The sequence below is a fragment of the Nicotiana tabacum genome, chromosome 20, assembly GCF_000715075.1.
Source record: "Nicotiana tabacum cultivar K326 chromosome 20, ASM71507v2, whole genome shotgun sequence".
NCBI classification, from domain to species: Eukaryota; Viridiplantae; Streptophyta; class Magnoliopsida; order Solanales; family Solanaceae; genus Nicotiana; species Nicotiana tabacum.
This window is the reverse complement of record NC_134099.1, coordinates 144,033,335-144,044,898: the sequence shown is the minus strand read 5'-3', so window position 1 is coordinate 144,044,898 and position 11,564 is coordinate 144,033,335. Positions and strand designations below refer to the sequence as shown.

General features: G+C 37.4%; 1 protein-coding gene across 7 annotated transcripts; it reads left to right on the top strand.

Annotated features, from left to right (window-relative positions):
• The first annotated feature begins 2,953 nt into the window (after positions 1-2,953).
• Positions 2,954-10,091, top strand: LOC107828639 (uncharacterized). Of its 7 annotated transcripts, XM_075241304.1 has the most exons (11): positions 2,962-3,813; positions 5,028-5,144; positions 6,816-6,897; positions 7,200-7,314; positions 8,074-8,110; positions 8,249-8,318; positions 8,394-8,498; positions 8,671-8,821; positions 9,206-9,288; positions 9,513-9,606; positions 9,700-10,091. In XM_075241304.1, the coding sequence occupies exons 2-11, from the start codon at positions 5,136-5,138 to the stop codon at positions 9,785-9,787; spliced, it is 834 nt and encodes a 277-aa protein (XP_075097405.1). In that variant the 5' UTR covers positions 2,962-3,813; positions 5,028-5,135; the 3' UTR covers positions 9,788-10,091. The 7 variants fall into 7 exon arrangements, with proteins under 7 accessions (XP_075097402.1, XP_075097405.1, XP_075097404.1 ...); XM_075241301.1 differs by lacking the exon at positions 5,028-5,144 and having other exon boundaries at positions 2,954-3,813; XM_075241303.1 differs by lacking the exon at positions 2,962-3,813 and having other exon boundaries at positions 4,449-5,144.
• Positions 10,092-11,564: the final 1,473 nt, after the last annotated feature.

Here is an 11,564-nt window from a genome sequence, read left to right as displayed (position 1 = left end):
TTTTCATTTATAACAAGCAAACGAATTAACGAAAAACATAAAACATTCCTTCTTTTTTGAGAAGGTGGGGTTGGACCCGATGAGGGTTGCCTACGTATCTCACATCCGGTGAGAATCAAACCCGCGTAGTTCGGTCAAATAAGAATAAGTAGGCAAATAATGATAAGCAGATGAACTAACTTTTTTTTTTTGATTTTTCGTTTAAAAGAACTACTTTAAAAGCAGCAAGGAAATATTATTTTTTGATTGATTTTTTTTTAAAAGAAACACTTCTAAGATATATTTTGAATTTTCATTTGGTCTTTTTCTTTATTCTAGAGAAGAAGAAGAAAATATTTTTCGGAATTTTGCTTTTAATAAAAGAAATGCTTCTCAAAATGTTTTTTTTTTGAATTTTGAATTTTCTTTTCAATTTCGAAAAAAGAATCAAAATATTTGTTTTTCTATTTTATCTTTTTGAATTTTGAACTTTCTTTTGAATTTTTTTTTGGATTATATATATACTTATTTTGGAACAAATAATAAAATCACATTCAACGCCGGACTCTTTTTATTTTTATTTCTGGCATTTTCATAGACAAACAAAATAAAATAAAATGAAACATTTTTTTTAAAAAAACAAACTCTTTTTCATTTTCATTTAATGACAAAACAAACTATTTTCTTTAATATTTAAAAAAACAGACAGAACAATGATGATTTTTTTTTTATTTTCCCTTTGCTTTTAATATAACAAACTAACAAGACATTTTTTTATTTTCAAAATTTCGGCAGAGTTTCGACTCTACTCGGACTTCTATGCTGTTATTTTCTCCTTTTTTCACGATTTTCTTATATGTGGAAAATGATGACAACATACAAAATCTTTTGAATTTTCATGCCTTGTTTTTATATGTATTTTTATTTTTTTTATATTTATTGTTGTTTTCAAAATGTGGCATGAGAAACATAAGGATTTCCAAGACATCTTGGATTTCACAAATGTTCCCCATGCGCTTTTTCCAACATATGAAGCGTGGGGGACATATGGGAATTCCAAGGCTTCTTGGATTCCACAAATGTTCCCCATGTGTTTTCCCAAAAAGCAAGCGTGGGGGACATAGGGAATTCCAAGGCTTCTTGGATTCCGCAAATGTTCCTCATGCTTTGATTAAAATAACATCATGCTGGAAATGACCAAATGACCCATTTGCCCTTGACTGAATACAACATGTAGCACATAGGATGTCATAAGATGGTCTATTATTTTCAGGTTGCTTGTCCTAGACGGACCCAACCCCTGTGTTGAGTCCCCTAAGTCAAATGCACATGATGCAAATAAACGTTCCTACTAGGGATCCGGCATGTGGCTTTGTTATACTAGGTTCAGAACCTGGGTGTTTGTTCTAGACCTGGCTTACCCGAGCGGACAGCTCGAGCCGAGGGGGGGCAGCGTACCGGGAATACAGAAGCTTCACCGGCTTAGCAACTTATCCGAACCTCGTTCTAAATTGGGATTTGACACTATACAGAAAAGAAGTCATACGAAGTACGCCCTTCTTCATGATTTAGAAGACTCAGAGAGAAGATGGGTTTCGGCACAATTTATATACAGTTCACATAATATCAAAGCGGTAAAAGCAACATTTAGCACATTAGGCTTAAAACATGTAAAAAATCAGATAAAGCCAAATATAACAATTTATCTAAGCTCGAATTTCTAACCCTGAACCAGTGGTTCTGGGTTATATCTTCCCCAGCAGAGTCGCCAGAGCTGTCACACCTCCTTTTTCCGCACCCGAGGGGCGCAGGGGGAGTTTTTTCCAATTAAAGGACAATCGAAACGGGATTGGTTTAATTATTTTAGAGTCGCCACTTGGGAGATTTAGGGTGTCCCAAGTCACCAATTTTAATCCCGAATCGAGGAAAAGAATGACTCTATATTACAGTCTGCGTACCAGAAATCCGGATAAGGAATTCTGTTAACCCGGGAGAAGGTGTTAGGCATTCCCGAGTTCCGTGGTTCTAGCACGGTCGCTCAACTGTTATATTTGGCTTATTTATCTGATTTTTAATACACTTATGAACCATGTGCAATTTTATCTTTTACAGCTTTATTATCATTATTTTTTTAGGAATGTGAACATCGCTCAAAACATATCTTTGGACTGTGTCACATGAAATGCACCCACAATCCGAAACATATTTTATTTGATGTTTTAGGATTTGGATTTGGGTCGCATGAAATGCACACCCGAGTTTAAGAAAGTAATTTAATTAAATCGCGTCTAAAGAGGCTAACGCGTTATTATCTTTAGGGAAGACAGTGAGATTCACTAAACGGTCCATCCCAAATTCTAAGTATTTATTATGACTAATTATTGAGGGCCCCGCAATTTGCATTTTTATTTGGCGAGGCTCGTCTCATTCATTATTTTTTTTTAAAAGAATTTGCAACGTCATGGAAATGCATCTCAGACCACGTCACAATCAATGTACCCGTGATTAGAGATACATTTCGATTTCGTTGAGACTTGGATTTGGGTCACATAAATGCGCACCCGAGTTTAAGGAGAATAAATTATTGAAGGCGCGCCTAAAGCAACTAGCGCGTTATTATTTTTGGGTAGGGCCGTGAAATTTACTAAACGGCCCGTCCCGGAATCTAAGTATTTAATACACATATTTTATGAAGGCTCCGCAATCTGTACATTTTTTTTGGCGAAGCTAGTCTCGTTTTTTGTTTATTTATTTATTTTTTCTCTTTTTTTTTCTTTTAGGAAAAGGACAAGACTAAAACAACTACGTTTTTCGCTACTTCACTAGATCATGGGTTATAAATTGAACTCATTTGATGAAGCGGTTTTTTTTTTCTGCGGAATTAAAATTGCTACTAAAATTTTAACGTTACTACCACATGTATAAACAACTATTAAGACAAACTAAGTAATTAGCACCTTTCAGAATAGGAAATCCGATATTCAACAAATCTGATACACAAACAGTGCGTAGGAAATCCATATCATTTCATTCCAATTAAGCAAATATAACAAGTTTAAAAATGCGCATGCACCTGTTTGAAGCAAGAACAACAACCAACTGGACCGACAACTGTCGGACACCTCTCCAATAACAGAACGACGGAACTTCGACGTCAAACTCAACGTACCGGACCTCGACGAACCAAAGACGACCAAAGACGACCTCGATGGTAATAAAAAGCTTGGACCAAAACTGTTGCTACTGCTGGATTTTGCGACGTAGCAAGCTAGCTTGAGGACATGCCACAGAAAGGGGTCGTTTAGATGCGAGTAAGGAGCTGGGTTGGGTGGTTGTCGACCGGAAAATGATGATGAGGGGGGCTGGTGTCGTCGGGGCAAGCATTCGATAGTAGGGTCGAGAGGCGGAGAGGGAGCTGGGGCGACAATGGTTTTGGGTTCGTTGATGGTGGGTTTGGGGTGGTTGACGGACTGGTGGTTTTGGGTTAAGGTCGACGGGAAGGTGAGGACGCAGACGCAGCTTCGACGAGCAGCTGGGACGAGGGTGATGGTGTTTGGGTGTTGGTTATGGTGTTAGGGCGATGGTGTTTGGACGGTGGTGATGAGGGAGTTGGTCAGGTGGTCGTGAGGCAGTAGGGAATGTGACGGGGTGGTTTGGGTGATGTTCCGGACTGGGGTTGCGACGATGGAGGTTCGTGGGAAGCTTGGTGGTCAGTGGTCGACGATGGCGGAACTCGCAATGGCAACAATGGCGGATTCAAGGAGGAGGATGGTTGCCTGGAGGTTTTGGCGATGGGAGCAGCTGGTTTTTCCAGTCGTCCGTTCTCTTCTTTTCGTAGGTTTTTGCTTCTTCTTCTTTTATGAAGAAGAAGCGTCAACAGTACTTGTTTTCTTTTTCTTTTTTTTTTCTTTTTTTTTTTTTTAAATTCCAAAATTCCCAAAAATCCCCCCCTTTGTCAAATGTGTAGTCCGTGTATTTGGCATGGTTTGCCATGAAAAATGAGCCCACGCGTGGTGGGGTTCAAGGCATATGTCCCTCACGCGTGGTGGGGTTCCCCATGTGTCCTGGACACTGTTTATTATGGGCTAGGTCCGAAAATTAGGCCTAAAACCGGGTAGTTTAAACCCGAATATTATTCTTTTGCCCGGACCCGAGAAATAGGAACACGTTGCTTAACTAGTCCTATGTAAGCAAAAATAACTACCAAAAATAAGACTAGTATTCAACAAAACTATATATTTTTAAAATATTTTTTAAAGATTTAAAATAGCTACAAAATATTAATGAAACTATTTTTTGTAATTTTCGTTTTTCTTAAATATTAAGATAAAATATGAAGTAATAATATTTTTTGTATTTTTCAAAGTTAAAATGATTATAGAATATTAATAAAACTATTTTTTGTAATTTTCGTTTTTAATAAAGACAAAAATAAAAAGTAATATTTTTTTGTATTTTTCCAAAATTAAAACGACTACAAAACATTAATAGAATTATATTTTTGTAATTTTTGAATTTATATAAAGTACAAAAATAAAGTGCAATTTTTGATTGATTTTTTTTTCAAGTTTATGAGGGATACATAAACTAAAATTTATATATATACTTTTTTTTGTAATTTTTCTTTTTGCAATGAAATAAAGTAAAAATAGTTAAAATGACTATATTGGACCCAATTTCACATATTCACGCAAAAAATGTGAAAATTCTCGGGGAGGGTCAAAAATCACGTGCTTACACATAGCTGCCCAGTTATCAGGTACGCGTGATAACATCATCCTTTCACGCTGGAACCTATCCACGAACTCTCTAAGCAACTCTGAATCTCCTTGCTTGATTTTAAAAATATCTTCCATTTTTTTTTTTAACTTTTTGAGCCCCCGAATGTGCTTTGATAAATGAATCTGCAAGCTCAGTAAAAGAATTTATAGAATTTTTGGGTAAGAGAGAATACCATGTTAATACACCCTTGGTGAGTGTTTCACCGAATTTCTTGACCAATACTGACTCTATTTTCCGTTTGGTTAAATCGTTGCCTTTCACACCAGTTGTGAATGCAGTCACATGGTCTCGTGGATCAGTTGTGCCATCATACTTTGGAATATCAGGCATCTTGAACTTCTTCGGGATCGGCAATGGAGCACCACTAGGCTTCCATGGTTGTTGTGAGTATTTATCCATGTCTATTCCTTTGATTACATGTGGTACTCCCGGTATTTGCTCTATGCGATCGCTTTGCTCCTTGAGCTGCTTCTGCAAGGTTAGAACTAAATTTTGTAAATCAGAATTAACTATGTTACCTGGTTCGCCATCACGAAACTCGCTGGGAGTTCTACCAGTGCCTGAATTAACGAGCCCAGAACGTGGGTTTTCCAAAGTATTCTGATTCGGAGTTGGTGTTGGTGGCACAACTCGCAACTGGCTGGTAAAAGCTCGGAGAGCATTACTGACTTGTTGAGCAATTAGATTCTTCAGAGCATCATCGAGTGCTTGTTCGTTCGCAACTCCAGTATTTTGATTTGCCTCAAATCCGTTTTGGTTTGCAATCCCGTTATTTGTTTCAGAGCCATCTAGAGTTCCTTCTCGTGACTGACGTTGTGAATCACGCGGTGAGGGAAGTGGGGTCCTGTCACCCATATCATTCTCCTGATTTTGAGGATCTTGTTGGTTGTTGTCGTTGTTATTTGACATGGTAAGTTTTTTGATGAAAGAATTGATTAAGAAAGCAAACGACTATCAGATTCCCGGCAACAGAACCAATTTGTTTAACCAAAAATTGGGATTTCGTTCAAAGCTTATTTTAGAAGAACTCAGGTTACTAACAATCAAATAGAAATAAGAATAATTGATAAATAGTAGCTGGATATAATGGAAAGTAAATCAATATATTTCAATAGTATTTCGTGTCTTTACAAATGATCAGTCATCTCCTTTTATAGCTATCTCTAGGTAATACGTTTTGTTTCTACCATAACAGAGTCATTATTGACAATTAATGGCATTTAATGGCCTAATGTAACGTTACAATTGGTTATCATATTTGATTCATTACAGATTCCTTAACGTTTTCCGTATTTAATGTCCAATAATACGTATCTAAACCTCATTTACTATCAAATTCATTCTCTTTAATCATAAAGAGATTCGAGCGTCTATCTTTCTGAATATCTGCCCGTGCCTGTTGAAGCTCGTGCCTGTTTGATTATTCTTTGCCACCTATCCTCCTTTGACTGGTCCACGTGTCATGACGTGTCATCTTATAATAACTTCCATATATGAACTTAATTTTTCCCAATACAACGAGTGCACAAAGCATCTCGCATTTACGTAGGGCCCCGGGAAGGGCCACACCCCAACGAAGTGTGATGTAGGTAGGCTACCTTGATGCAAGCATAAATGGATGATTCCACGGCTCGAACCATGACCTATAATACAACTTGGTACTATTCCTTCTTACTTTCAGTAATATTCTTGAAGCTGTAGTTGTGCATTTGGTATAGATTCTTTTCCATTCTGTAAAATCTAGAACCCTCTTTAGGAAAAATGGACGGATGAATTGTGATTTTGCTGGTTTTTCTTTTGATTCTCTTCTTTCCACGGTTGAAAAGATTGCATGCTTTTTTCCCATTTGCTTTGCATTCCTTTTCACTGATGCCCTCCATATTTCTTTATCAGTTTCTAGGTGGTGGTATTAGGCACAATTTGCAGCTGTTTCTCACATACTTGTTTTTGCATATTCACATGTTTTATTCGATTTTTGCACCTACTCCTTTTGTGTATAAATAGGGCATTATCGCTTTGTATTGTCTTCAACTCATCTCAGTTCATTATTGTAGGTGGCCTTTCAAAACTATAGTGAAGGTTGGGTTTCATTTCTGAAGGCAGATATGAGTTATATGAATCCTTCTATGGGCTCTGGTTAGTTGCAATTTTTAAGTTTTTCTTTCTTTTATGTTCTTCACCAAACTTTGCATTATGTCATCCTTTAGAAGGGTTATAATTAGTTTAAGGACTTTTGGCCTTACTGCCACTATCCACTGAGATTCAGTTCCTTGTCGCTTCAATTTGTAGAAGAAAGAAACTAAAGATCTTAAGGCCTTTTGGCTTTAAATATGTGAAGCTACATTCACATTGTGCTAGTTATAATGAGATTAGGACACATTTTTCTCCCTTGAAGCATTTGCCACTCGAATAATTTAACTTGGTTAACAATATTACAGGAAGTAGAACTGCTAGGAGAGCTCTGGAGTTCGGGAGGACATATGTTGTGAGGCCTAAAGGAAAACACCAGGCTACAATAATTTGGCTGCACGGCCTTGGTGATAATGGCTCAAGGTAGGTTCTTTTTTGCTTTTAAGCCGAACATTCTATGGTTAAATTTTTAAAAAAGGGTGCTTCCTTAAGCCAAACTTTCTCTAATCTGAAGCAAAGGAATTGGATAAAGTACCCAAGATAAGACATCACTTTAGTGTATTTCCTGTCTTCTGCACTTCTTTATTGCCTTTGATCTTCCTTTGGAGAAACCTACAAATTATTGTTCAAATTACCTGTTTCTTTCCTTCATTTTCACTTTCAAAATGTAAAAGCAACTACAGAAATAATGGCATCACTCACTAGCCAGATATTCTGTTCCCTTAGTGGAGTTCACTGTACCAATCGTTTGAATAAAGTTTGTAATGATGTGTGGGATCGTTGACAAAGCAAGAGAAGAACAATTGGTTAAGAGAATGTCAACGTTTTGACATGTCCTATAAGGAAGTCATTGAATGTTAGATGTTTTTTAGCTTACTTCTATGTTAAGATTCTTGGTTAACTAGGATAAAGGAGAAAATGCAAAGCAACCATTTTTAGTTTTCTACCTAAAGAAAACTCAAGCATTTCTTTCTCTATTCTGGTGTGATTATGCATGCTTGTTTTGAGCCGAGTATCTATCGGAAACAACCTCTTTACCTGCACAAGGTAGGGGTAAGGTTGCGTATACACTATCCTCCCTAGATCCCACTTGTCGGATTGGACTAAGTATGTTGTTGTACCTAAAGAAAAGTCAAGCAATGTTTTGTAGTGTCTGCTAATTTTGCTTGTTTCTTTTTGCAGTTCTTCTCAACTCTTGGAAAGCCTATCTACTCCTAATGTAAGTGGTGAATGCAGAAAAAATAACTTATTTGCTTTATGTGGTTAGGGTGCATTCTTGCAACATTGCTTTTCAATTGATGTACATTCTTCCTTGTTCCAGACTAGACTATAATTGTTCCCTATATGACCTTTGTAGATCAAATGGATATGTCCAACAGCCCCGACTCGTCCTGTGGCTATGCTTGGTGGATTTCCTTGCACTGCATGTAAGAATGTACCCGGAAACTCTGATATGGTGACCTTTATAACTGTCATCTAAAGGGATCTGCATCTTATTCCAGGGTTTGACGCGGGAGAACTTTCTGATGACACTACTGATGATCTCGAAGGCTTAGAGGCTTCAGTTGCACATATCGCGAACTTATTGTCAACTGAACCAGCTGACGGTAAGTTCTTCACCATGAGCTGGTATATCCTCTGTATTCTTTGTCTGAAAATTAATTCACTAAGATGAGGAATACTAATGTGAATGCTCGTGTAGAGTGATAATATTGATATTGTCTCCCAAAAAAAATGAAATCCTTTGTCTGATTAGCAATTTTGCTATATCTTACGCAGTTAAACTTGGTATTGGAGGCTTCAGCATGGGTGCTGCTACCGCACTCTACTCAGCAACTTGCTTTGCACAGGGAAAATATGGAAATGGAAACCCTTACCCAGTCAACTTGAGGGCTGTCATAGGTCTTAGTGGGTGGCTTCCTGGTTCCAGGTGTGCAAATCATTTCTCAAACTATATATATATATATATATATATATATATATATATATATATATATATATATATATATAGCTCTGTTGATTCTCTCCTCTTTGTTTCCCTTTTTAGCTTGAGGAATAATATGGTTTATCACATGCACTAGGTATTGCTCCAACTTTATGTCTATCAATTGTGCGGAATATATTCTATTGAGTTAGTTTCTTGAAATGTAAAAGTTTTTAATATAAAAATGAACTATCCAAAAGGAGAGGGAAGGAAGAATCATCTCCTGTGTTCCTCTTTTCTTTTCTTTTTTTTGTTCAACAAAGCAAAAGCACTTTGGAGTTAATTCAACAAAGCAAAAGCACTTTGGAGTTAACTACTGATATTCTGCAGGAATGTGAGGAACAAGATTGAAGGATCGCATGAGGCTGTAAGATGTGCTGCATCTTTACCCATTCTACTCTGTCATGGAAAATGTATGCACTTCACTCGCAATTATTGGTTTTAAAACCTTGTCATTTCTTTCCCTTCAGTGCGTTCTGCATACTTAGATAGCGGACATGCATCTACTAGTGATCTGCAGTTCTTATGAATAAGGCTATCTTAACCTTGCTCCAAAGAGCCATCTTGTTGTTTACAGCTTGTAGTGCAAATTGACTAATGTAACTCACCATTTTACACTGTTATTTGTACTTGCTAGGCGATGAAGTTGTTCCTTATAGATATGGAGAGAGGGCTTACCATGTCTTGAGCTCAGCTGGATTCAGGAATCTTCAATTCAAAGCCTATGACGGGTAACCCTTCTTTTTCTCTATAGCAGCAAAATTGTACTTCTCACGACTTAAGAAAGAGTTGTCTAAACTATACCAACTTATTCCACTCTACAGACTAGGTCATTACACAGTGCCAAAGGAAATGAGTGAGGTTTGTAATTGGTTAACTGTAAGGCTTGCACTTGAAGGTTTACGACGATAATTAAACACTACATTACAAATATTTCATGTTCAACATATATAGCTGAAACAAAAGAACAAGAGCCTTGGTATATTATGAGGTCTGTAAATGGAGGTTTGATATTGAGAGTTCCTGATTCATAAATTGAAGTCCATTACAAAGATTCATTATCAGCTGATGATAAATGCATTGGAAAGAAGTAACAGAGAGGAGTACACAGTTTTCATATAGTTAATAGTTGTATTATGTTGAATGCTAGGATTTAGTTTCCAGTTTTGACATAAAATCTTCTGCATAATAAAGTTTTGGATGTTTGCTATTTTCATTCATTTGTAGACACAAACTTGACATTTTGTTCCCTTCAATTACAGTTTTCACTCACAAATTTCTGTTTACTAGTATCTTGACACGTGCGTTTCACGTATATTCTTGATTATTTAATAGACTTTATTAGTTGTTTAAATATATATTCGAGTAATAAAATAAAAAAAGAATACAACACAGATTCCTAAAATGATGATTGTGATACTCAGTAAATGACTTCACAATTTAGCTAAAAATGATTGAATGACCCTTGACTATGAAGCAGTATAATGAGAAATGTTAAAATTATTATGACTTCTTTTTAAAGATTAACAACAACAACAACAACCCAGTAAAATTCCACAAGTGGGGTTTGGGAAGGGTAGAGTGTACGCAGACCTTACCCTTACTCCAAGGGATAGAGAGGCTGTTTCCGATAGACCCTCGGCTCAAGCAGACGAAAAAGATAATATATCAGTACCAACAGCAAAGAGCATAAAAATAATAACAGAATCAAAAGTACCAGAACATAGATGAAAAATAATAACAGTAGCACGTAAGAAAGGTTCGGTACTATGAAAAGTGAAAGAGAAGTGTGGACACAACAATAACCACTAGCACTCTAGGACACAACCCTGACAGACTAGCCTCTCACCCGGTGCAGAGTAGCAAAGAGCTTCGCTACCCCCTATCCTACAACCCTAATGCTAGACCTCCACACCTTCCTATCAAGGGCCATGTCCTCGGAAATCTGAAGCCTCGTCATGTCCTGCCTGATCACCTCTCCCCAATACTTCTTGGACCGCCCTCTACATCTTCTCATACTTGTCAAAGCCAACCGCTCACATCTCCTTACTGGGGCGTTTGGTTCTCCTCCGCACGTGCCCGAACCATCTGAGCCTAGCTTCCCGCATCTTGTCATCCATCGGGTCCACGCCCACCTTCTCCCGAATATCTTCATTTATAATCTTATCCATCCTAGTGTGCCCACACATCCACCTCAACATCCTCATTTCTGCTACTTTCATTCTCTGGATATACCTCAACCGGCCAACACTCTATCTCATACAACATGACTGGTCTAACCACCGCTCTATAGAACTTACCTTTGAGCCTTAGTGACACCTTCTTGTCACATAGGACTCCAGATGCTAACCTCCACTTCATCCACCCCACTCCTATACGTGCGCAACATCTTTGACGATCTTCCCATCCCCCTGTATAACCGACCTAAGGTACTTGAAACTGCTTCTCTTGGGGATGACCTGTGACTCAAGCATCACGTCCATGCCCACTTCCCTCGACTCGGTGCTCTTTGTAAAGATTAAAAGGACTAATATTGTAGACAAAGCATATTATATTTATTTTTGAATTTTAATGGCATATGGATGAAATTGCCATAATTTGTTTGTCTGTTCTACGTGCTCAGATTATGTATATGAATGGGAGATAGGTGTTTTGTATAGACTGATTGGAGACACAATTATTGACAAGG

Coding starts and splice junctions, on each gene's coding strand:
- LOC107828639 (XM_075241301.1), top strand. CDS start 3,640: ATGTTCCGGACTGGGGTTGCGACGATGGAGGTTCGTGGGAAGCTTGGT. Junction 7,315..8,073: donor CTTGGTGATAATGGCTCAAG/GTAGGTTCTTTT, acceptor TTCTTTTTGCAG/TTCTTCTCAACTCTTGGAAA. Junction 8,822..9,205: donor GGGTGGCTTCCTGGTTCCAG/GTGTGCAAATCA, acceptor GATATTCTGCAG/GAATGTGAGGAACAAGATTG.